The sequence below is a fragment of the Gorilla gorilla genome, chromosome 6 (genome assembly GCF_029281585.2).
Source record: "Gorilla gorilla gorilla isolate KB3781 chromosome 6, NHGRI_mGorGor1-v2.1_pri, whole genome shotgun sequence".
Taxonomy (NCBI): domain Eukaryota; kingdom Metazoa; phylum Chordata; class Mammalia; order Primates; family Hominidae; genus Gorilla; species Gorilla gorilla.
In genome coordinates, this window is record NC_073230.2 from 83,126,409 (window position 1) to 83,151,975 (window position 25,567).

General features: G+C 54.8%; 1 protein-coding gene across 26 annotated transcripts in view; it reads left to right on the forward strand.

Moving 5' to 3' along the window:
* The window catches only part of ELN (elastin), a 42,097-nt gene that overhangs the window by 8,860 nt on the left and 7,670 nt on the right, over positions 1 to 25,567 (forward strand). For 4 of the 26 annotated variants that reach the window (XM_055392737.2, XM_031012710.3, XM_055392740.2 and 1 more), the window contains 22 exons: positions 1,054 to 1,086; positions 4,553 to 4,588; positions 5,959 to 6,051; positions 6,329 to 6,379; positions 6,463 to 6,513; positions 7,224 to 7,265; positions 8,561 to 8,632; positions 9,527 to 9,556; positions 10,035 to 10,106; positions 11,013 to 11,054; positions 11,480 to 11,539; positions 11,841 to 11,894; positions 14,838 to 14,918; positions 15,003 to 15,068; positions 16,249 to 16,395; positions 17,834 to 17,887; positions 19,394 to 19,558; positions 19,795 to 19,836; positions 23,009 to 23,248; positions 23,341 to 23,385; positions 23,577 to 23,675; positions 24,275 to 24,313. In XM_055392737.2, the coding sequence (XP_055248712.1) occupies positions 1,054 to 1,086; positions 4,553 to 4,588; positions 5,959 to 6,051; positions 6,329 to 6,379; positions 6,463 to 6,513; positions 7,224 to 7,265; positions 8,561 to 8,632; positions 9,527 to 9,556; positions 10,035 to 10,106; positions 11,013 to 11,054; positions 11,480 to 11,539; positions 11,841 to 11,894; positions 14,838 to 14,918; positions 15,003 to 15,068; positions 16,249 to 16,395; positions 17,834 to 17,887; positions 19,394 to 19,558; positions 19,795 to 19,836; positions 23,009 to 23,248; positions 23,341 to 23,385; positions 23,577 to 23,675; positions 24,275 to 24,313 (1,614 nt within the window). Of the gene's footprint in view, positions 1 to 1,053; positions 1,087 to 4,552; positions 4,589 to 5,958; positions 6,052 to 6,328; positions 6,380 to 6,447; positions 6,514 to 7,223; positions 7,266 to 8,560; positions 8,633 to 9,526; positions 9,557 to 10,034; positions 10,107 to 11,012; positions 11,055 to 11,479; positions 11,540 to 11,840; positions 11,895 to 14,837; positions 14,919 to 15,002; positions 15,069 to 16,248; positions 16,396 to 17,833; positions 17,888 to 19,393; positions 19,559 to 19,794; positions 19,837 to 23,008; positions 23,249 to 23,340; positions 23,386 to 23,576; positions 23,676 to 24,274; positions 24,314 to 25,567 lie in introns of all 26 variants that reach the window. The other 22 variants (XM_031012708.3, XM_031012711.3, XM_055392731.2 and 19 more) reach the window with 13 other exon arrangements.

The window sequence follows — 25,567 nt, forward strand, 5'->3', positions numbered from 1 at the left end:
GACCCGAGCATCAAGGACTCCCTCATTTCACAGACAGCATCCAGGCGGCGGGAGGAGGCTTCTTTGAGAACCAGAACCCATTGGCCTTCCCAGTCCCTCCCCTAGACTTTATCTCTGGTGCCCTCTGCCTTTCTATTTCTTCTTTTTTTTGGTGGGGTAGGGGGGCGGGGGGACAGAGTCTCGTTCTGTCGCCCAGGCTGGAGTGCAGTGGCGTGATCTCAGCTCACTGCAGCATCTGCCTCCCAGGTTCAAGTGATGCTCCTCCCTCAGCCTCCCAATTAGCGAGGACTACAGGCGCGTGCCACCACGCCCAGCTTATTTTTGTATTTTTTCTAGAGACAGGGTTTCATCATGTTGGCCAGGCTGGTCTCAAACTCCCAACCTCAAGTGATCTGCCTGACTCGGCCTCTCAAAGTGCTGGGATTACAGGCGTGAGCCACCTTGCCCGGCCCCTTCCTATTTCTTTTTATCCTCAAAAACCTCCCTGCCAAGCCGGCTGAGCAGGCACCATCTTTTTTTTTTTTTTTTTTTTTTTTTTTTTTTTTTTTTTTTTTTTTGAGACAAAGTCTTGCTCTTGTCACCCAGGCTGGAGTGCAGTGGCGCAATCTCAGCTCACTGTAACCTCCACCTCCCAGGTTCAGGTGATTCTCCTGCCTCAGCCTCCTGAGTAGCTGGGATTACAGGCACATGCCACCACGCCTGGCTAATTTTTGTATTTTTAGTAGAGACAGGGTTTCACCATGTTTGCCAGGCTGGTCTCAAACTCCTGACCTCAGATGATCCGCCTGCCTCAGCCTCCCAAAGTGCTAGGATTACAAGCGTGAGCCACCACCCCCAGCCCATCATCCCCTTTTGAGGCTGAGACTCTGGGACTCAGAGAGTATAAACCACGAGTTAGAAGTAGAGCTAGGTTCCCAGGGGCTCCAAGTCTGAGTGGGAGGACCTGGGGCGTGAGATTCCACACTGCCCACACTTTGCCCGGGTTGGGGGTTGGATAAGTAGTAGATGGATAAGCTGGGCCACCCCATTCACTATCTTCTCTTCCCTCTGCAGCGCTGGGGCCTGGAGTCAAACCTCTTAAGCCAGGTAAGACCCAAGGCCTCGGAGCATTGACAGACAGTGAGGGAGCTGGGGAGGGAGGAGCCTACCCAGCTGGGAATGGGACAAGGAAACCAGGAATGGGACAAGGAAGCCAACGGGCAGGAGGAAGGAGGGAGGTGTGGACACCGATTAGCCTCCCAAGGACGAGTAGGCCGGGGCCAGGTCCCAGGGCTTCCAGGAACAAGAGGCTGGAAGCAGATCCATGTCCTCCCTGTGTGAGGGCGTCTAGCATCTACCCTACATGTGCATGTGTGTTCACCCAGCTGTCCAAAGACTCCTCTCTGCAAAGGAGAGGCTGTTAGAGGCAACATCAGGGATTGCTCCAGTTCCAGTGGCCTCCAAGCCTTACATGACCCTCGGGAGCTCAGACACAGATCCTCAGCCCCAGACTTCCCCTAGCCCTTGACCCCAGACCAATACCCCAGATCGCTCTGATCTTGATGCCATTCTGAGCCCTTCTCCTGACTCCAGACGGAGCACTGGTCTCAAGCCAAAGCTTAACCCCAGCCCAAGCCCTGATCCTAATCCCAGGCTGAACCCTGACCCTGCTGACCCTGGTCCCACAGGACCCCCAATCCTGGCCTTAGGCCAAGCCCTGACCCCAAGCCCAAGCTGAGCACCGACCATGGCCCCGGATAAGCTCCCCTCCTAATCTCAGGCCCTTTCCAGCTGTGTCCAGACCATGGAGTTTTCCAGTAAGAAGGTGTGGCCGGATCTATCCTGGCCTCGCCCAAGGGGCTGGGATCTGCCACGAGGGTCCACTCTCAGCTCTGGGGAATGCACCCCCAGGAAGGAGGGTGGGGCAGGTCCCTCCGGGAAATACTGGCGGATAAGGAGCAGGTGGAGGAAACAGTGTCTCTGTCCAGATTGATGGTCCCTCGGCATGAGACGCTCCACATGTGACTTTGGCCGCCCCACACCCTGAGCTGTGTTGCCCTGGCTCAGAAGCCCAAGTCTCCAGGACACAGTTTAGATGTCCAAGAGCTCTTATGAAATCCTGATCGTTGATAATCCAAGTGCAAATGAATCTTCAAGACCCAGATTCCCCTGCGCTAAAAGTCCATCTGGGTTGTGAAACACCAGGGCTGGAGCCAGGAGAGGCAGGAGAATGGGGTGCCTGGGGTCTACAGGGCTCTGCAAGGCCAGGAGACCCTGGGAGCTTGCCACTTATCCCCGCCAGCACCTATACCCTGTCTTCCTGGAGCAGGTGAGGGTGCTTAGCAGGGTCTTTGACGGTGAAGAGAGGACAGGGGAGATGATAGTGGTGCAGAGGTGTGGAGGTAGGTCTGTGCTTGGCCTAGAAGACCCAAATTGAGGAGGTCGTGCCTGCAAAGCTGGAGGGTACATTCATTGATCCCACTAGGAGCAAGAGACACATAGCAGGTTGTGGTTAAACACCAGAGGAAAGACAGACAACTCCCTATGAAGTTCCAGGATGTGTAGTTGCAAAAGTGAAGCTTTTGTTAATGAAAGATTTAGGTTAGATTTCTGAAAGAACTTCCAGCTCAGGGTGAAGGAGTCAATCCAAAGGAAAGTCAGAGCATCTCCTTCTGATAAAAAGGGCAGTGTTTCCAGGCAAAGGGCTGGATTCCATGACCTCCCCGAAGACTCAGGGCTACAGAAGGGTCGGCAGAGCCCCCATGGCACCCCCAGGGAAGCCCCCACATCCGGGCTGCCAGGACGTCCGGGCCTGCCCAGGCAGGATGGAATGGAGCACAGGCAGTGCGTGTCATGCTTGGGAACAATTAATCCCTTGGTGACAGAGGGTGGGTGGCCTGGCAGCTGCTTTTCCACGTGGGCGCCACCACGGGTCCAAGCTGGCCCTGCCCTGCCTCAGCTCTCAGCGGGGGACCGGGCAGCTGGAAGCCTGCACACCCAACACCCTGAGCACTAGCCAGAGGCCAGCCGCCCACTGAGAGGGGCACGGGCATGGACAAGAAGGAACTGGGAGCACCCACTGTGTGCCCTGGGTAGGTTGCACACACTAGGTGCTTTCTGCACACATGCTCACTGGTCCCAGGAAGGCAGGTGATATAATGGCCATTTTGTAGATGGCAAAAACTGAGCCTCATCAGAGAGGCAAATTGACCTGCTTGTGCTCATGGAGGCTGGGTAGCAGCAGCAGGGTCTGAATCTAGAACTCTCTGACTCTAGAAAGGAGGAGGATGGAGCTGGCCAGGTCCCTGGACTCCCAGCTGTGGTCAGCCCCTCCCCGCTTTCTCCTCCTTTCCAGATTCTGGAATCCTTGGGGCATTTGGGGCAGGTGAGTGCAAAGGAAGGAGGGCAGGCAGAGACAGAAGTGGTCAGGCCACAGGACAGGATGCTCAGGCTGGGATCATGGGGAAAAGGAAGATGGCCCCAGAGAAGCCGCCTGTCCCCCACTGCAGCCCCAGCCTCTTCTCACTTCCTGTGCAGTCCTCAGCTTCCCCTCCCAGCCCCTCTGTGGACAGGAAAGGTCTGAGCATGTCCCTTGCCCTCTCAGAGCTCAGGAAACAGGCCTGGCTTGAGAGAAGTGACTGCCAGCGCTGGTGGGACAGGGCCCGGGTGCTGGGAAGTGACTCTTGCCTGATCGCCAGGCACTCCCGCCCGGAGGCAAAGATGCTTCTTACATGAGGCTGGCTGAGTTTCAGAGGGGTCCAGCTCCCACTAGTAGGAAATGAGGGACGAGGAGTGGTTAGTAACGGAGACCACACCCAGGGAAAGGCAGGGGGGACCTCTCCAGGGTACAGCAGGCTCCATGTTTGGGATCCATCCCTGGAGAGGACTCGCCCCTGAGGCTCAGGACTAGCACTTGTAGGAGAGATCGTCACATAATTAGAAACAAACCTGGCACGGTTGTGAACTCTGACCTGATGGCCCATTGGTCCTGGCCAAGGCAGTGGAATGTCTCCCGCAGTGGGAGACGAAGCGATTGGGCCCAGATGTGGGGAGGAGAGAGCCAGAGGGACCCATTTGGTGTCTCATAAACATCTTAGTAGGAGGCTCCTGGGCTGCAGGGCAGGCTGGATGGAAGGACAGATGGGTAGTGGGGACACAGGAGTTCCCTGATGCAGGTGAAGGGGAGGGGACTGAGTCAAGAGATATCTGCAAGGAAGCAGAAGAGAGACCTCACTGGCCTGGGGTGAGGTCTCGCTCACGGACTCTGCTCTGTCCCAGCCCTTGCTGAAAGCCCTGCTGAATCCTGTTAGCCAGCAGGGCTTCTAGGAGAAGCACAGGCCTGGCCCAGGCTTGTTAGGGATCGGTGCAATGACACCTGCACTGCACATAGTAGTCGCTCACTAAACTACCGGTGGATGCTATTTTATCAGGATCGACCCTGAGCATCACAGGCTTAGGGACCAGCCTAGGGACCTGAGTGGCTGATCACAGCACTGCCCTAACTCCAGGAGACATTTCCCACTCTGGGCCTAGGAACACTGCCTACACTCCTGTCTCTGTTTCTTATCCACAGTTCCCGGAGGGCTTGCGGGTGCTGGCCTTGGGGCAGGTGAGTGCTGACACCCAAGAAGGATATCCCCTGTGGGAACCAGCCCCTGAGCTCAACCCAGGGCTGGTATGCAGCACGGTCATGGAACAAGGGTGCAGCCCAGGTTCTGTCCTGGGCACTGACGGGGACTGATGCTGATACCAACTGCCCCAAGCAGCTGCCCAGGACATGAGGAAATCACAGCTGAGTACCTGGGTTCCTTTATAACATAGTAGTGAAGGCTGCATGGAGGAAGCCCCATGGACCAAGGAAGCCCAAGGGAGTCGCTTAACTCAGCAGGGGTTCAGGAAGGCATTCTAGAGGAGGTGGGTGGGGAAATTTGACCCCAAAAGATCCATGCAGTTTTCAGGAAGGCTGAAGTGAGAGGATCCCTTGAGCCCAGGAGGCTGAGGCTTCAGAGAGCTATGATCATGTCACTGCACTCCAGCCTGGGCGACAGAGAAAGACCTCATCTCTTTTGTTGTTGTTGTTGTTGTTGTTGAGACAGAGTCCCACTCTGTCACCCAGGCTGGAGTGCAGTGGCTCAGTCTCAGCTCCCCGCACCTGGTGCAGTTGATCTCAGCTCACCACAACCTCCACCTCCCGGGAAGTGATTCTTGTGTCTCAGCCTCCCAAATAGCTGGAATTACAGGTGTGCACCACCACGCTCGGCTAATTTTTGTATTCTTAGTAGAGACGGGGTTTTACCATGTTGGCCAGGCTGGTCTCGAACTCCTGGCCTCAAGTGGATCCACTCACCTCGGCCTCCCAAAGTGCTGGGATGACAGGCTCAAGCCACCGTGCCCAGCCACAAGACCCCATCTCTAAAGGGGAAAAAAAAAAAAAACCAGCCATGCAGTTTTGTCAGAGCTGTATGACACATTAACCTCGGCACACAATCTAGTTCTGGTACGTAGGCGCGGTGGCTCACACCTGTAATCCTAGCACTTCGGGAGGCTGAGACGGGCAGATGGCTTGAGCCCAGGAGTTCGAGACCAGCCTGGGCAACATGGTAAAATCTTGTCACTACAAAAAATACAAAAAAAAAAAATTTGCCGGGCACAGTGGCATGCACCTGTAGTCCCACCTACTTGGAAGGCTGAGGCGGGAGGATTGCTTGAGCCTGGGTGGTTGAGGCTACAGTGAGCCAAGATCGCACCACTGCACTCCAGCCTGGGTGACAGAGTGAGACCTTGTGTCAAAAAAAAAAAAAAAAAATCCATTACCAGTGAGCAGTGCTCACATGGATGTCCTGCAGGCATTGATGTCTGGCAGAGAGCAGAAGAGCCTCCAATGTGCTTCCTGAGTGGGGCACAGCCAGGCAGGGCCAGAGTGTAGGAGTCTTCATAGGTGTGGTAGCTCAGGACCTCACCCCATCCTCCCCTCCGCAGGGCTCGGCGCCTTCCCCGCAGTTACCTTTCCGGGGGCTCTGGTGCCTGGTGGAGTGGCTGACGCTGCTGCAGCCTATAAAGCTGCTAAGGCTGGTGAGTGGTGCTCTTTGGGACATGCCACAAGCCCTCTGGCTTCCATGGGGCCCTCCGCTTTGCAAAGAACCTTCCCTCAACTCAGGCTTGGGAGCCAGGTGGGTGGGATTGTCAGTTGCAGTCTACTGGGGCTCAGGGAGGCAGCTAGCTGTGCCCAGTCTGAAGGTGAGTTAGTAACGGGGCCAGACCTCAATGCTGGGCCCTCAGCATGCAGCCCCGGGCCCTTCTGCCTCCCCACTGTTCCTTATGCAATGCCTCACCTGTCCTGGCTCTGCAGGCGCTGGGCTTGGTGGTGTCCCAGGAGTTGGTGGCTTAGGAGTGTCTGCAGGTACGATGGCTATCCCCGAACTCCCTGGGTCAAAGTTGCAGGCCTGGGTGGCGCCAACTCTGATGCAGCCCCTTCTGTGCCAGGTGCGGTGGTTCCTCAGCCTGGAGCCGGAGTGAAGCCTGGGAAAGTGCCGGGTCAGTGCAGAATCCCTGGGGCTGGAGGACAGAGGGCAGGGAGGGGCAGAGGGCAGGGAGGAACAGAGCCCTTTCCACGCCACTGCACTTGGGGAGGAAGGGCAGGGCCTGGCTTCAGTCTGGCAGAGAAACTAGCCAAGCTGGTGCCTGCATCTGTGAAATGGGGAGGAGGGGCCTGGCCCACTTCCCGGGCCCTTCTCCCAGGATCTTGGGGTAGAAAGAGACGGGCTCTGTGGCAGGCTGTCGGGCAACAGATGGGGAAACTGAGGCTCAAAGAGGCGAGTCAGTGTGGAAGGGCCTGCAGCGAGTCCCGGCAGAGCTGGGGGAGCCCCGTGTCCTCTGACTCCCCATCTGGTACTCGTTCTGCCTCACCAAGCCCTTTAGGAAGTGACTTCAGGTTAAACAAAAGACTGCCTGAGTCTACGCAGCAGGGAGGGACATCTGGAAGCTGTTAGCCAGAGGTGGGCTGGCCCAGCCATGTAAACAGGCTCCAGGAGACGGAGATAAATCCACACACCGAAGAGTTTGCAGATGACTTCCGAAACTCGTGGGAGGAGGGTTGTGGCCACCCCACGTCTGTCCCTGGCTGCCCCTGTCGGGCACAGAGGCTGTGGGTTTGAGGGCCTTGGAGCTGCCTGGGTGGGAAGGGCCGGGGAGGGGTCCCTGGAGGCTGAGCTGCTGCTAGTAACTTTGCTTTCTTTTGGCCACAGGTGTGGGGCTGCCAGGTGTATACCCAGGTGGCGTGCTCCCAGGTGAGGGCAAGGAGGGAAACAGGGACTCTATAGGAAGAAAGCAGCCAGGACGCAGTGGCTCATGCCTATAATCCCATTGCTTTGGGAGACTGAGGCAGGAGGATGGCTTGAGGCCAGGAGTTTGAGACCAGTCTGGGCATCATAGTAAGGCCCTCGTCTCTACAAAAAAATTTAGCCAGGCATGGTGGTGTGCACCTGTAGTCCCAGCTACTCGGGAGGCTGAGGTGGGAGGATTGCTTGAGCCCAGAAGGTCCAGGCTACAGTGAGCTACGATGGTGCCACTGCACAGCAGCCTGGGTGACAGAGCAAGACCCTGTCTCAAAACAAAGAAAAAGGAAAAGAAAAGCAGCCCCCTCAGCCTCCCTAGTACCCCCCTCACCTCCCCGAAAAGCAGAGGCCACCAGAAGCCCTGAGTCCTGACCTGAGCCATTTCCCCAAACTCCAAAGCTCAGGCTAACAGACATAAGGTCCCTGGCAGTCCATCCATCCCCTGAAGGTCAACCAGCCTTCCTGCACCCCACCCAAGCCCTGATCCCAGGCACAGACCATCATCACAGCCTGAGGCGGGCCCCTGAGGACAGATCCCAGTGTGACCAGCTATTTCCCAAAAGCTGTGAGTCACCAAGGGGCCACCCAATGAGTCTGCCCTGCAGGAGACCCTAAAGAGCTGCCCCTCACCCTCCTTTCCCCTGCCAGGGCCTGACCACCCCACCCAACATGTGACCTCCTGAATTCCCCCAAAAGCCCAGATTTAGGCTGTTATGTGGGATTTGCTGATGGAGTGGCCCTTCCTCCCTCTCTCCCCCACTACGCTGAAAGCCAAGGCTGCCCAGCCCCAGGGGAGACGGGAGAGGTGGAAGACGCTGGCATGGTCCCAGCTGTAGCTGGATGGCTGCTTTGGGGGTCTGGGTTGTGAGCGATAGCCCCAGAGAGCACAGGCCTCCCTGGTCTACGGGCAAGTGGCACCGCGCAGCAGCTGTCCCTCTCTTTACCTTTTCTGCGGAGGGTGGTCGAGACGGCTTTTGTGATTAACTCCAGCATAGAGATGAGGCTGACTGAGGCACGAGCTCACATGGCTGGGAAATAGGATTAAAACTCAGATCTTCTGACCTTGAGCCAGACAGGGAAGGAAAGTCAGCACTAAACAGGTCCTTTCTCCACCCACCCCGTGAGCCGTGCCTGTCACTGACAGTCGGTCCCAAGGGAGGTCAGCTGGGGGACCCGAGGAGGGGAGGGGTTCCCAGCAGGGCCTGCAAGGCCTGCCTTCCTACACTCACTGCTTTGTCCCCCGGCAGGAGCTCGGTTCCCCGGTGTGGGGGTGCTCCCTGGAGTTCCCACTGGAGCAGGAGTTAAGCCCAAGGCTCCAGGTATGCAGCTGTCTGGACAGAGGGCTGATGGCAGGGACTCTCCAACCACCTTCTGGCCCCTGGTGTGAAATGGGGTGGGATGCTGGACTGGCTCAGGGCCCTCTGGGTGACACTTTTTATGTTCCAGCCCTGGGCAGCCTGGTGCTGAAAAACCTCAGAGTGTGGCTGGGCACACTGGCTCACACCTGTAATCCCAGTATTTTGGGAGGGTGAGCTGGGAGGATCGCTTGAGCCCAGGAGTTAAAGACCAGCCTGGGCAACATAGCAAGACCTTATCTCTACAAAAACATGATTAAAAAATTAGCCGGACATGGTCACACACACCTGTGATCCCAACTATTCAGGAGGCTAAGACAGGAGGATCTCTTGAGCCCAGGAGATCAAGGTTGTCGTGAGCTATGATCACACCACTGCACTCCAGCCTGGGCAGCAGAGACCCCGTTCCCCTACAAAATAAGAAAGAAAGAAAAGAGGGCCAGATGCAGTGGCTCATGCCTGTAATCCCAGCACTTTGGGAGGCTGAGGTGGGCGGATCACCTGAGGTCAGCCTGACCAACACGGTGAAGCCCTGTCTCTACTAATAACACAAAAATTAGCTGGGCGTGGTGGCCTGCACCTGTAATCCCAGCTACTTGGGAGGCTGAGGCGGGAGAATCGCCAGAACCTGGGAGGCAGAGGTTGCGGTGAGTTGAGATCACCCCATTCCACCCCAGCCTGGGCGACAAGAGCGAAACTCCATCTCCGAAAAAAGAAACCCCAGAGTTCATGTGAGCGCAGCATGCGATGACTGGTCTGGGAAGAACTGGCCATTCCTTGGGCCTCCTGGCCCCTTGGAGCTGTCTGGCCCAGTGTCCACAGTTCCAGGGCTGCAGTGACAGCTTTTTATCATTACAGGTGTAGGTGGAGCTTTTGCTGGAATCCCAGGTGAGGCAAGGCTGGTGGGAGAAGCAGGGTGGCCAGCCAGGCAGAGGCTCTGGCATTGGGAGGGGTTGGGCACCCAAGATCCCATCCAAGCCTGCCCAATTTCTCCCACGCCTGCAGAGCCAGGCCTTGCAGTGGCTGTAGCACAAAGTGGCACCCATCCCAGGCCTGCTCCCCCCACTGGCATAGCAGCCCAAAATTCAAAGGAGTCCAGAAAACCCTCCAGCCTGTGCCAAGGGCTGCAGGCCCGAACTGGGGCCCAGGCCCCAGGAGGGAGAGAATCCTGTAGCTTCCTGGAGGAAGTGGCCTGTCACTGGGAATTTCTCAACTGACCCATGATGGAGATTCAGGGAGTCCCTCGAAGCAGGATGGTTTCTGGATGCTGTAGCAAGCTCCTTCTGTCTGAGCAGAAAGTGGAGTGGGTGGCGGAGGATTTGGAAGGGGGTGCTGGGACCTGAACTTGCTCTCTTTATTCCCACAGGAGTTGGACCCTTTGGGGGACCGCAACCTGGAGTCCCACTGGGGTATCCCATCAAGGCCCCCAAGCTGCCTGGTAAGTCAGAGGGACGGTTCAAGATGCACCACTCGGCCGGGTGTGGTGGTTCACACCTGTAATCCCAGCACTTTGGGAGGCTAAGGCGGGCAGATCACTTGAGGTCAGGAGTTCAAGACTAGCCTGGCCAACATGGCAAAACCCGGTCCCTACTAAAGACACAATAATTAGCCAGGTGTGGTGGCATAGGCCTATAATCCCAGCTACTGGGGAGGCTGAGGCAGGAGAATCTCTTGAACCCAGAAGGCAGAGGTTGCAGTGAACTGAGATCGTGCTACTGCACTCCAGCCTGGGTAACAGAGTGAGACTCTCCTCCAAAAAAAGAAAAGAAGAAAAAAAAAATGCACCACTCACTGCGCCTCCCTGCACAGAAGTCAGCCTGGGTACAGGTGTCTCTGGTGGCAGGGAAGGGGTGTTGAAGCCCCTGTATGGTCACCAGCCAAGGAGAGCATGGGAAAGTCATCTGCAGGTATTGAACTCACACACACACGCTCATGCACAGAGACCCATAGTCCCGATCTGAAGCTATTAGGCTGGTGGAAAGGAACACGGTTCATTGGAAAGATCCCTCTAACATCCACCCACTCGTGCTCCCGCCCCTACCTCTGCAATCAGCTTAGACAATAACATGCTTTCCACTGAGGAGGGGGTGTAAGGAAAATACTCAGACTCCAGGGCCATGATGGGGCTTGAATTTGTAGGGGGATGGGTGTTCCATGGGCCTCGGGGGCAGAGGTGTCCTCTCCCTCCTCCACCCAGCGCCTTTGCTGTCCTGGGAGCAGCTCAGGACCCTGATGTGGGAGGTCTCAAGCTTTAGCACCTGTGGGGGTAGATCTGTCCACCCAGGTTGGTGGGACCCCAGCAAGGCATGGGGCAGCCCCTGAGTTTGCTCTGTCCTCTCTCCAGGTGGCTATGGACTGCCCTACACCACAGGGAAACTGCCCTATGGTGAGTGAGACCCTTCTAGACTGTGGGCTTCCAGCTCTTTCCCTCTCCAGGGTCCTAGCAAGGGTGCTGTGCTTCCAGCCCTGGGCCAGGAGAGCACCTCGCTGGGGCAGGGTTGGGGTCTTGGAGTGGGAATCTCAGAAGGAAAGGGCATGGAGTTGGGACTCAGCATGGGTCTCCATCCCTGCCCTCCCACCTATCAATAATGAGACCTTAAGTGAGCTGTGTTGCTTCTTTGAGCCTCTGTGTTCTCATCTGTAAAATGGACATAACAACTCCATACATGTGTTTGTATTTGTTTTCACTCTGGCTGGGGGTGACAGGTGCAGACTCAGGACAGCTTGGACCCCGAGGGCAGAGCAGGGGGAGGGGGAGGGCAGCAGTGGTGACATCTGCACAGATGACCATCAAGCCTCTCTGTTTTGCAGGCTATGGGCCCGGAGGAGTGGCTGGTGCAGCGGGCAAGGCTGGTTACCCAACAGGGACAGGTAAGGAAAGCCTCACGTCACTTCCAGCCAAGGGAGCACTGATCTTCCGGGCTCCAGAGCCCTGGGGTGGATGAGGTTCCCTCCTGAAAGCAGCAGCCCACCCTGCATCCAGACCCTGGTCCAAACCTGGAGCAGGATCCTGGGGGAGGAGTGGGGCAGCTCCATCAGCCTCTGCCTACTCTGAAGCTCCCATGTATACCCACATGTCAGTGGATTGGCTCTCTCGGGGCTGGGAACAAGTGGGCTCTGGAGATACAGGAGCACTGTTTCAAGGTCTCTCCCCTCTGCTTGCTTCCCCCAGGGGTTGGCCCCCAGGCAGCAGCAGCAGCAGCAGCTAAAGCAGCAGCAAAGTTCGGTGAGTGCCCCTGGAGTCCCCACCTGGTGGCCTCCAGCCCCCTAGCCTCTCCATTCCCATTACTATTGAGAGCCTGCCTCTAAAGTGGCCCCTACATACCCCCATTTACTCAAAATTTTCAACATCACCCATCTATCTATCCCTCCCTCCAACCATTCTTCCATGCATCCATGTATCCATTCATCCTTCCATCAATCTATTACTTTCTCCATCCCTCCCTCCATCCATTCCCATTCCTCCATGCATCCATCTATCCATCCATCCATTCATGTACTCATCTGCCCATCCATGCATCCATCCACTCATCCGTCCATTCATTCATCCATCCATCTCTCCCTCCATCCATTCATCCATCCATCCATCCATTCCTCCATGCATCCATCTATCCATCCATCCACTTATCTATCCATTCATCTACTTATTTACACATGCATGCATCCATCCATCCATCCACTCATTCATCCATCCATCTCTCCCTCCATCCATTCATCCATCCATCCATTCATCCATCCATCTATCTATCCATCCATCCATCCATCCATTTCTCCATGGATCCATCTATCCATCCATCTGTCCACACATCCATCCATCCATTTATCCATCCACCCACTCATCCATCTATCCATTCATCCACCCATCCATCACTACCTCCCTCCATTCATCCATTCTCCATTCCTCCACGCAGCCATCTATCCATCCATCCATCCACTTATCCATCCATTCATCCATCCATCAATCCCTCCCTCCATCCATTCTTCCATCCATCAATCCCTTCCTCCATCCATTCTTCCATCCATCCATCCACGCATCCATCCATTCCTCCATGCATCCATCCATCCATGCACCCATCCATCCATCCCCTCATCCATCCATCCATTTATCCATCCATCACTCCCTCGCTCCATTCATCCATCCACCATCTATCCATCTATTCCCCCATATACCCATTCATCCATCCAACCATTCCTCCATGCGTCCATCTATCCCTCCATCCATTCCTCTAGGCACCCATCCATCCATTTCTCCATGCATGCATCCATCCTTCCATCCATCCTTCCATCCATCCATCCACCATCTATTCCTCCATGCATCCATTCATCCATCCATCCACTCCTCCATGCATTCATCCTTCCATCCATCCATCCACCCATCAATTCTTCCCTCCATCCATTCTTCCCTCTATCCATCCACTCATCCATCCATTCTTCCCTCTATCTGTCCACTCATCCATCCATTCCTCCATGCATCCATTCCTCCATGCACCCACCCATCCATTTCTCCATGCATGCATCCATCCTTCCATCCATTCATCCATCCATCCATCCATCTATTTCTCCATGCACCCATCCACCCATCCATCCATTTCTCCATGCATCCTTCCATCCATCCACTCATCCATCTATCCATCCATCCATCTACCCATCAATTCTTCCTTCCATCCATTCTTCCCTCTATCCATCCACTCATTCATCCATTCTTCCCTCTATCCATCCACTCATCCATCCATTCCTCCATGCATCCATTCCTCCATGCATCCATCTATCCATCCATCCATTCATCCATCCACTCATCCATCCATCCATTTACCCATCCATCCACTCGTCCATCCATCCATCCATCCATCCATCCATCTATCCATCACTCCCTCCATCAGTTCTTCCATCCATCCATCCATCTGCCCATTCTTCCATGCATCCCTCCATCCATTCCTCCATGCACCCATCCATCCATTTCTCCATGCATGCATGCATCCATCCATCCATCCATCCATTCCTCCATGCATCCATGCACCCATCCATCCATTCACCCATGCATTCATTCATTCATTCATTCATTCTTTCCTCCATGCATTCATCCATGCCTCCTCCTTCTCTCCCTCACTGCCTCCTCCCACCCATCCATATCAGAGATCAGGGACAAACAAGAGTTCTCTTAGAGAATATAGCCACTGTTGTGGGAGTCAAGAAATGGGAGGCATTTTTTTCTACCTGAGGAAAGTTAGAAAGGCTTCCCAGAGAAAGTGACATGTGATTTAGGCCTTAAAAATAAAGATGGAGCTTACCATGTGGTTAAAACAGGAAAGAGGAGGCCAAGCAGAGGGAATGGGTACCACGGTGGTTAGAAAGATAATTTTAGGTGGTGCATATATAAGCATTTAAAATATTTAATAGTTATGTATCAATTTAATGTGTACTATAAAAATGTTAACTCACTGCTCAGGTCAGTGAGTTCTTGGCTAGCATGGCTGCAGATGGAACGTGGTATTCCTGTGCCCGTGCAGTGGGTGGAGTGGGCATCTGCCCCCTGCCCCAGGTAGTGCCCAGCTCAGGGTCAGACCACTAGGGCTGAAGTCCTCCTTCATCCTCAGCCCCAGGGAAGCCCTTTCCTTATCTCCCCACCAGCCCGAGAGAGCGAGAATGTGGGGAGAAGCCTGAAGCTGGGCCTCCCAGTGGAGGCCCCGCAGGCCCCCCTCCCAGCACCCGAGGCTCCTTGGCCCCAGCGGCTGGTGGGGACGGCTGGAATGTGGGAGCGGGAGAGCAGGGCTGTGAGGGGCTGCCAGAGCCAAGCAGCCAGGCGCTTGGATTACAAACTTGGCTGCATCTTCGGAACACAGGGAGAGGAAGTCTTGAACATTCCTGCAGGGGCCCCTCTGGCCCAGGGAGCGGCCACTTGTGGTTTCTCAGTATGTGGCAATGATTAGAATGGGATTTGTCTGAAAACATACAAGTCCCTTAATGAGTGTGTTGAAATGGACACTTTGGGGGAGAGTCAAGGAACAGTGGAGTGGGGTGGGGGCCTCCCCAGACAGGCCCATCTGGAGACACCCGGGCCCCATTCCTGGATAAGATCACACTGGTGAAAACGCCGGCGTCTAAGTGGCCATCCTGCCTGTCCTCAGGAGGGTCCTTGGGAAACTACATTGCACTGTCCCCATCTCAACAGGTGCTGGAGCAGCCGGAGTCCTCCCTGGTGTTGGAGGGGCCGGTGTTCCTGGCGTGCCTGGGGCAATTCCTGGAATCGCAGGTAACATCTGTCCCAGCAGGGGGCGGGTGTGTCCTTGAGATGGCCACAGGGCAAGGACCTCACCCTCTGTGGCTGTGTTTTCAGGCGTTGGGACTCCAGCTGCAGCTGCAGCTGCAGCTGCAGCAGCAGCCGCTAAGGCAGCCAAGTATGGTAAGTGCCTCCCGGGGTGGCAAGTCCACGGCTCGGGCCCCTGCATAGACCTCGGAGACCCTAGCCGTAAAGCCAGATGGACTTGGCCTTTATTCCTTCCCAAATATGCATTGTTCATGCCTCCTTACCTTTGCCCCTTCTGATCACTCTACCTGAGATGCCGTCTCTATTGTTTTGCCCTGATTAACTCAGCAGAGGGAGGGGACCCTGCAGAGGGGACATGGCTCCTCCCACTCCATCCCCTCCAGGGCTGGCCCACAGGTGTCTGCTGCATCAACTAAATGGGTGCCCAGTGGTGAGAATTCTGACTGTGCTTTAGAAATAGATCACATTCTAGCTATGCACAGTGGCTCACGCCTGTAATCCCAACAATTTGGGAGGCTAAAACCAGGAGTTTGAGACCAGCCTGAGCAACATACTGAGACCCCATCTTTCCAAAAAGTATTTAAAAATTATCTAGGCATGGTGGCACATGCCTATGGTCCCAGCCACCTGCGAGGCTGAGGTGGGAGGATTGCTTGAGCCTAGTAGTTCAAGGCTGCAGTGAGCTATGATCATGCCACTGCACTCCAGCCTGAGTAAGTGAGAATTTGGTTCAAAAAAAAGGGAAAGAGAGACAGAAAGAGAGAGACAGGAAGGAAGGAAGGAAGGAAGTAAGGAAGGAAGGAAGGAAGGAAGGAAGGAAAGACGGAAGGAAGGAAGGGAGGGAGGGAGGGAAGGAAGGAAATGAAGGAAGGGAGGGAGGGAGGGAGAGAGGCAGGAAGGAAAGAAAGGAAGAAACGAAAGAAAGAAAGAGAAAGAAAGAAAGAAAGGGAAAGGAAGGAAGGAAGGAAAAAGAAAAGAGGGAGGGAGGGAGAGAGAGAGAGGGAGGGAGAGAGAAAGAAAGAAAGAGAGAGAGAAAGAAAGAAAGAAAGAAAGAAAGAGAAAGGAAAGAAAGAAAAGAAAAGAAAAAGAAAGAGATCACATTCCTCCAGCCCACTGATTCAAATCCCTAGAGCTCTTTAGGGACCCTCTTAGTCTCTCCACATCTCTCTGATGAGTAGGATCCATGCAGAGGAAATGTCAACCCACCTGCAATCCTGCATTCAGGACCAACTGTCACTTCCATACTCTACTAACCACCCTTCTAGCCCCTCTGAGGTTCCCATAGGTTAGGGGAACAATGCTTTTTCTTCCACAGGAGCTGCTGCAGGCTTAGTGCCTGGTGGGCCAGGCTTTGGCCCAGGAGTAGTTGGTGTCCCAGGAGCTGGTGTTCCAGGTGTTGGTGTCCCAGGAGCTGGCATTCCAGTTGTCCCAGGTGCTGGGATCCCAGGTGCTGCGGTTCCAGGTGAGCTGGGCTCTGTGTGTGTGTGTGTGTGTGTGTGTGTGTGTGTGTGTGTGTGTGTGTGTGTATAAGAGAGAAATACTGAGACTATTGCCAAAATTTTTGCATTCTCCCTAACACCATAACCGTCTGCCCATACCCTTGACCACGTCTCATCCCCTCATCTTCTCTTCCTTGGGCTATACCAATCTCCTAATTAGCTTCTAATCAGTATCATATTTTCCAATTGACCTTCTGGCTATCAGTGTTCTCTGGGGGGTAGGAACTGTGTCTTTTTCAACTCCATGTTCCTAGCCCTTAGCTGAGTAGGTGTTCAGTTTATGGTGGATAAAACGGTAAGTGGGTGGATAGATGGATAAGTGGATGAATGGGTGGGTGGATGGATGAATGGGTGGGTGGATGAATGAATGGATGGATAGATGGGTGGATGAATGGGTGGGTGGATGGATGGGTGGGTGGATGGGTGGGTGGATGGATGGATGGATGGATGGATGGATGGATGAATAAGTGGATGGATGAATGGGTGGATAGATGGGTAGGTGAGTAGATGTGTGGGTGGATGGGTGTGGGATGGATAGGTGAGTGGATGGATGGGGGCATGGATGGATGGGAGGATGGATGGAAGAATGGATGAATGGGTAGATGGATGAGGGATGGATGGATGGGAGGCTGGATGAAAGAACGGGTGGATGAATGGGTAGATGGGTGGATGAATGAGCACATGGTTGGAGGGGCAGATGAATAGACGGGTGGGTGGAATGGTGGGCAAGCAAATGCAAAATGGATGGTTGGCTAGATGGTTAGACGAATGGATAATCGATAGGCAGATGGGATAAGTTGGCAGATAGATGAGTGGACAGAGAGTTAGGTGGTTGGGTGGGTGGATTGGTATCCAAGGATAGACAAATGGACAGCCGGGAGCAGTGGCTCACGCCTATAATCTCAGCACTTTGGGAGGCCAAGGTGGGCGGATCACCTGAGGTGAGGAGTTTGAGACCAGCCTGGCCAATATGGTGAAATCCCATCTCCACTAAAAATAGAAAAAAATTAGCCAGGCATGGTGGTGGGTGCCTGTAATCCTAGCTACTTGGGAGGCTGAGGCAGGAGAAGTGCTTGAACCGGGGAGGCGGAGATTGCAGTGAGCTGAGATCGCGCTATTGCACTCCAGCCTGGGTGACAAGATTGAGACTCCATCTCAAAAAAAAAAAAAAGACAAATGGACAGGTTTAGAGGTGGGTCATTAGGTAGATGGATGATGGGGGTGGCTGGGTATACAGATGGGCAGGTGGGTGGACATCAGTGCATAAATGGATGTGTAGCCAACTCTATGTTGGCATGAAAGGAGATGGCCCAACACACAGATGGGTAGACAGAGGGATACATACTACACAGCTCTCCTCCAATCTCTCCTGAGCATTTGTGTCCCTTTTGGTCTCTCCAGGGGTTGTGTCACCAGAAGCAGCTGCTAAGGCAGCTGCGAAGGCAGCCAAATACGGTGAGTGCTATGCTGACAGCTCTGCCCCACCCTGTCCTGGCCTTTACTTGCCAGAACTAAAGGACCCTCCTCTACTTGCCCAGAGAAGGGAAGTGACTTGCCCAAGGTCACCGAGCAAGTCACCAGCAGGCCTCAGGATAATGTCTCCCCCATTTGTCTCCCACCACAGGGCCATGGGGCTGAGTGGCGGGAAAGTCCCAGGATGGTATTCCCAGTGGGGACAGTGACCCTGAGCCTCCCTGCTCTGGCCAAGGCCCTCTCAGAGGAGCCCAAACCTGCCTGGGGATGTGGATTCTGCCAATAGTCTCTCTGCATCCAACAAAGGGGGTCTTCCCGAAGTGCTCAGAGAGGAGAGGGGCCAGAGGAGGACTGAAGAGTGTCAGTAAAGGGCTGGGTGCAGTGGCTTACACCTGTAATCCCAGCAATTTGGGAGACCAAGGCAGGAGGATTGCTTGAGGCCAGGAATTAGAGACCAGCATGGGCAAAATAGCAAGACCCTGTCTCTACATAAAATGTAAAAATTAGCTGGGCATAGTGGCATGTGCTTGTTTGTTCCAGCTACTTGGGAGGTCAAGGCAGGAGGATTGCTTGAGGCCAGGAGTTTGAGACCAGCCTGGGCAACATAGCAAGACCCCATAAATAAAATAAAAATAAAAATAAAAAATAAAAAAAATAAAAAATAAATGAAAAATTTTAAATTTTTTTTCTTTTTCTTTTTCTTTTTTTCTGAGATGGAGTCTCACTCTGCCGCCCAGGCTGGAGTGCAGTGGCATGATTTTGGCTCACTGCAATCTCTGCCTCCCAGGTTCAAGCAATTCTCAAGCATCAGCCTCCCAAGAAGCTGGGATTACAGACATGCACCACCATGCCTGGCTAATTTTTGTATTTTCAGTAGAGACGGGGTTTTGCCTTGTTGGCCAGGCTGGTCTCGAACTCCTGGACTCAAATGACCCACCTGCCTCGTGGATCCCAAAGTGCTGGGATTATGGGCATGAGCCACTGCACCCGGCCAAAAAAAAGAAATTTTTTTTTTTTTTTTGAGATGGAGTCTTGCTCTGTCACCCAGGCTGGAGTGCAGTGGCGTGATCTCCGCTCACTGCAAGCTCCACCTTCTGGGTTCAAGTGATTCTCCTACCTCAGCCTCCCATGTAACTGGGATTACAGGTGCCCGCCACCATGCCTGGCTAATTTTTGTATTTTTAGTAGAGATGGGGTTTCACCATATTGGCCAGGCTGGTCTCGAACTCCTGACCTCAGGTGATCCACCTGCCTCAGCCTCCCAAAGTGCTAGGATTACAGGCATGAGCCACTGCACCCGGCCCCACATTTTTTTTTAAAGGCTTCATGGTGGAGGTGCTGGGGACCCAGGCATCCCAGTTTTCTGACTTTTATGGACAAGGCCTGGGGGAAATTTACATCCTCTTTCCCAATCCATCAGCATCCCTCAGAGCCCGCCCAGCCTCTCTCACTGAACTTCTTTTCTACTTGGCTCCCTTCCCTCTGCAGGGGCCAGGCCCGGAGTCGGAGTTGGAGGCATTCCTACTTACGGGGTTGGAGCTGGGGGCTTTCCCGGCTTTGGTGTCGGAGTCGGAGGTATCCCTGGAGTCGCAGGTGTCCCTAGTGTCGGAGGTGTTCCCGGAGTCGGAGGTGTCCCGGGAGTTGGCATTTCCCGTGAGCCTTAGTCACATCTGGGGACATGGGTTGAGAAGGGATGGGGGCTTCTTGTCTGCTCGGCTCTGCTGGGGCAGTGGGGACTGTAGATCGGGCTTGAATGTGCTCAGGGAGGAGTTGGGGGAGAAGAAGGGAGGTCGTATCCATGCCTTACAGGGCAGAAGAGCTTTAAGCACGGCTCGGAGGAGACCCAGGCACGGCTTCTGAGGGTCTCTTTCTTTCTCGTTTCCTTGTAGCCGAAGCTCAGGCAGCAGCTGCCGCCAAGGCTGCCAAGTACGGTAAGTGCCCCTGCCCTGCCTGTCCCCAAGTCCTGCTCTCCCGCGGGGCTCAGGGTCCAACCTCAGGGCAAACTGGCTCCCAGGCCTCCAGGACTGAAATGGCCTGGACCAAGGTCACGAGGCCCCTGCCCCATCTTCCAAAGCCACACTCCACTCTTACTGTCCTTTTCAGATGCCCCCTGTTAGGACTGTTGGTGACTGGCTCATCACCCCACCCCCCCACCCCCCACTCCCAGAATTGAAGGTGTCTGGCCGGGTTGGGTGGCTGATGCCTGTAATCCCAGCACTTTGGGAGGCTGAGGCAGGTGGATCACCTGAGGTCAGGAGTTCAAGACCAGCCTGGCCAACATGGTGAAATGCTGTCTGTACTAAAAATACAAAAATTAGCTGGGCATGGTGGCGGGCACCTATAGTCCCAGCTACTTGGGAGGCTGAGGCAGGAGAATGGCTTGAACCCGGGAGGTAGAGGCTGCAGTGAGCAGAGATTACACCATTGCACTCCAGCCTGGGTGACAGAGCAAGACTCCAACTCTAAAAATAAAAGAAAAAGAAAAAGAAAAAGAATTGAAGGTGCCAGGAAGCCATTCTCTTCTTCCCCCGATTCTCCCACCCACCCTTGTTCCCCCAAAAAGTGAGCACTGGGAGGGGCAAGGCTGAAAGTTCTCCACTCCCCCAGGTGCTGCAGGAGCAGGAGTGCTGGGTGGGCTAGTGCCAGGTGCCCCAGGCGCAATCCCAGGTGTGCCGGGCACGGGTGGAGTGCCAGGTGAGCTGTGTCTTCAGCCCAGAGATGGGTTTGGTTTGTCTCATGGAAGGGTCCCTGGAGTTGACCAAGGTCGACTGCACCATTTTACAAACGGGAAGACTGAGCCTAGAGATGGGAAGCAGGGAGGGGTGTGAGAGACTACTCTCTCACCCCTTCTCTTCACACCTCCAGGAGTGGGGACCCCAGCAGCTGCAGCTGCTAAAGCAGCCGCCAAAGCTGCCCAGTTTGGTAAGTCCCCCTCACCTCCGACATTGGCTCACGGAGAACTGCTTTCTCCTGTGCCCTGCTCTGGGGTCTGACTGCCCAGCTCCCTGTTCCTTTCCACCCCACTTAAGCTGTCACATTCTGGGGTGGGCCCTCCTTAGACCTTTTGGCCCACTGATGAATGACCTCTAGGAGTGTGGGTGATGTTTCTGATTAGGGAAGCAGGGTGAGCAGTGTGAGCCTCCCTGTTCCTAAAGTCCCTGGTGCCTCCCAGGCTACTGGGGACCTGACCTCATGCTGAACTCCAGCTCCCCTTGAGGGACTCCAGTTCTCCCCCTTCTCCTGCTCTTTCTCCTTCTCCTTCTTCTTCTTGTGCTCCTCTTCCTTCTTCTTCTTCCTTCTTCTCCTCCTCCTCCTTCTCCCTCCTCCTCCTCCTTCTCATTCTTCTTCTTCTCCTTCCTCTTCTTCTCCTCCTGCTTCTTTTCCTTCTCCTCCCTCTTCCTCCTCCTTCTTCTTCTCCTCCTCCTGCTTCTCCTTTCTTCTCCTTCTTCTTCTTTCTTCTTCTTCTTCTTTCTCCTTCTTCTTCTTCCTCTGCTCCTTCTTCTTTCTCCTCCTTCTTCTCTTCTCCTCCGTCTTTCTTCTCCTCCTTTTCCTCCTTCTTCTTTCTTCTCCTTCTCCTTCTTTTTTCTTGAGATAGGGTCTAGCTCTGTCACCCAGGATGGGGTACAGTGCCACAATCATAGCTCACTGCAGCCTCAACCTCCCAGGCTCAAGCAGTCTGCCTGCCTCTGCCCCCCAAGAGCTGAGACCACAGGTGCCCACCACCATGCCTGGCTAATTTTTTAATTTTTTTGTAGCGACAGCGGTCTCACTATGTTGCTCAGGCTGGTCTCAAACTCCTAGGCTAAAGCGATCCTCCTGCCTCTGCCTCCCAAAGTCCTGGGATTACAGGCGTGAGCCACCACACCCGGCCTGCAGTACTTCTTGTTCCCCATCTCTTGCTACATTTGAGGGCCACCCTGGCAGCCCCAGGTGCCCACACTTTTCTGAACATGGCAAATCGTGGCAGCACCAATTGTAGAGCTCAACTGTATGTCAGGCCCTGGGCATGGGGTCTGTAGGCCTTGGCCCTAGGGACCTGTGGGCTGAAAGGTTCAGATCAGAATCTCTAGGACTGAATAGGCCAGAGAGCATTTCAACTGCAGGTCTGCTGAGCCCCAAATTCTCACACACAGCAACCTTTATTATTTATTTATTTGAGCCAGGGCCTCACATTGTCACCCAGGTTGGAGTGCAGTGATGCCGTCATAGCTCGCTGCAGGCCTCAAACTCCTAGCTTAAGCAATTATTCCCCCTTAGTATCCCTAGTAGCTGGGGCTACAGGCACATGCCACCATGCCCAGTTTAAAAAAAAAAAAATTGTATGTGATCCTCCCACGTTGGCCTCTCAAAGTGCTGGGATGACAGGCATGAGCCAATGTGCCTGGCCTACAAAAATCTTACAGAGTTGATTTTATTTTTCCCATTTTACAGATGTGGAAACTGAAGTTCCCAGAGCTTAAGTAACTTGCCTACAGTTGCACAGCTAAATGGTGGCTGAGCTGAGATTTGAACCCAAATCCTTTCTGTCTTACAAAGTCCCTTATATAATGTAAATCTGCCTCCATCAGCCTCAAATCTCCAAGGGGTCCTTGTCACTGAAAAGGTTAAGAACTCCTGGCCAAATGCAGCAGCTCACAACTATAATCCCAGAACTTTGGGAGGCCAAGTCGGGTGGATCACCCAAGGTCAGGAGTTTAAGACCAGCCTGGCCAACATGGTGAAACCCTGTCTCTACTAAAAATACAAAAAAATTAGCCGGGCATGGTGGTGCGCACCTGTAGTCCCAGCTACTCAGGAGGCTGAGGCAGGAGACTCACTTGAACACGGGAGGTGGTGGTTGCAGTGAGTCGAGATCACGTCATTGCACTCCAGCCTGGGCGATAGAGTGAGACTCTGTCTCCAAAAAAACAAAAGTTATGAACTCCTGAGCCTGCACACACTTCATATTAGGGAGGAGGAAGCTGAGGCCCAGCAAGGGAAAGTAACTGATCCAGGGTCACACAGCAAATCTATGCCAGGGCCGAGGCTCCAGCCCTCTTTCCATAAGCTTCTGTCCTCTTTGATCAGGTCCTGGTTAATGATCAGCTCTTCTCAATCTTGCAGGGTTAGTTCCTGGTGTCGGCGTGGCTCCTGGTGTCGGCGTGGCTCCTGGAGTTGGCGTGGCTCCTGGTGTCGGTGTGGCTCCTGGAGTTGGCGTGGCTCCTGGAGTTGGTGTGGCTCCTGGAGTTGGCGTGGCTCCTGGAGTTGGTGTGGCTCCTGGAGTTGGTGTGGCTCCTGGCGTTGGTGTGGCTCCCGGCGTTGGCGTGGCTCCCGGCATTGGCATTGTCCCTGGTGGAGTTGCAGGTGAGTTTCATGAGTCAATGAGCCTGAGGGGCCCCCGAAGCCTCCATGGGCCCCGCCTCCATCTCTAATCCCCCTCTCTCTCCCTCCCCCAGCTGCAGCAAAATCCGCTGCCAAGGTGGCTGCCAAAGCCCAGCTCCGTGAGTGCCTCACCCACCTTTCTCTCCTCTCCCCAACGATCCCAGAGCTGGTTAGGGGCAACAGCCAGGGAGGAGGCCGCTGCTTGGATCTGGGCCCCTTCCTCTGGGACTAGGCTCAGCTCCCTGGGCAGGACACCTCCTTAGGGGCATGCTCCCTGCCTGCTGTCGCCACCACTGCCCTCTGTCTGCAGGAGCTGCAGCTGGGCTTGGTGCTGGCATCCCTGGACTTGGAGTTGGCGTCGGCGTCCCTGGACTTGGAGTTGGTGCTGGTGTTCCTGGCTTCGGGGCAGGTGCAGATGAGGGGGTTAGGCGGAGCCTGTCCCCTGAGCTCAGGGAAGGAGATCCCTCCTCCTCCCAGCACCTCCCCAGCACCCCCTCACCACCCAGGGGTGCATAGTAAAATCCTTGTTAGGTTCTCCTAAGCATCTGGGGGTAACAGATAGCGGGAGGAGGGCAGACCAGGCCAAGGGACCCCAGGCTGCCCAATTGCAGAGTATCTGCCTCCTCAGTAGAGGGGTGGCAGGGCTCCAGACTGAGAAAAAGCCTGCCCTCCAACCAGGGAAGGAGCAGGTAGATCAGCCTGGCTCCCCTTCAGCAGTGCTCTGTGGCCAGGGGACCACTAGGAACTCCAGTTCTTCACCAGCTGGTGACTGAGCCCCACTCTGTGCCCAGCCTCAGGCAGGCCATGCTAGGCCTGGGGAGAGAAGGAAAGGGCAGACGGAAGGCGGAGGCACTGTTCAGCCCTAAAGCTCTGTGCCTGTACAGCTTCAGGGCTTTGAGGAAGCAATAGAGGCCAAGGAAGTCAGGGAGGGCTCTCTAGAGGAGGCGGCAGAACTCCCAGGCACAGAGCTCGGCTCCTGACCACTCCCCAACTTTTCTTTCTCCCCAGTACCTGGAGCCCTGGCTGCCGCTAAAGCAGCCAAATATGGTGAGTGCACCCCACAACCACTTGTGGCTCCCTTGCCACCACACCATCCCTGACAGCACAGGACTGGGGTGGTCACAATAGAAAAAGGCAGTTTCGGCCGGGCATGGTGGCTCACACCTGTAATCCCAGCACTTTGGGAGGCCAAGGCAGGCAGATCACCTGAGGTCAGGAGTTCCAGACCAGCCTGAACAATATGGTTAAACCCCATCTCTACTAAAAATTCAAAAATTAGCCAGGCGTGGTGGCGGGCACCTGTAATCCCAGCACTTTGGGAGGCCGAGGTGGGCGGATCATCTGAGGTCAGGAGTTCCAGACCAGCCTGACCAATATGGTGAAACCCCATCTCTACTAAAAACACAAAAATTAGCCAGGTGTGGTGGCGGGCACCTGTAATCCCAGCTACTTGGGAGGCTGAGGCAGGAGAATCGCTTGAACCCAGGAGATGGAGGCTGCAGTGAGCCGAGATCACGCCACTGCACTCCGGCCTGGATGACAGAGCGAGACTGTATCTCAAAAAAAAAAAAAGAAAAGAAAAGAAAAAGAAAAAGGCAGTTTCTAGGACACATTTATGATAGTTTAAAAACCTGGCCCCTGCCCACTAAATGCTTATGGTGCCTTCAACCCCTGTGACCACCAAAAACACCCTTGAAATCCCAGTTGCCCCCCAGGAGGCAATTCCACCATCCCTAAGCTCGCCCTGACCCTGACAGTTTCATGGTCCCTGTGTCCAGGAAGGGACTGGGCCTGCTGTGGGTATGAGGAGTCTGGGCAGTCTCTGCCTCCACCCCAGCTCTCTGGCCCGAGCAAAGGAGCTGGTATTCCTCATCTGGGCACCCCGGGTCCCCGCCCGCCTTCCTGTCCTGCCAGCAGGACTGCTCCCACCACGAGCCAGCCCAGAGGACGTGGCAGTCCCACAGCCTCTGCACTTGGCGCTCTGGCAGCCCCGCCTGGCCAGACCCACGCTGTCTGTAGCCCCTGAATTCCTGGCCTCCTGTGAGCAGCGTTGGTGGGAGGTGGAAGACTCCCCCAGGGATCCACCAACCAGCCGGGCAGGTCCACTTGGGGCCAGTTTCTACCTCGGAAAATCCTGGCTTCCTCAGCGCCGACCCCCAGCGGCCCTGGCCTCCTCCCCTGCTCACTGCTGACTGCTTGGCAGGCCTGAGTCAACAGACATTGCCAGGGAAACAGAGTGACGTCACGTGGTGGAGCCACGAAGGGCGCAGGCTCCCCAGCCACTTCCCGTCCCTGAAGCCC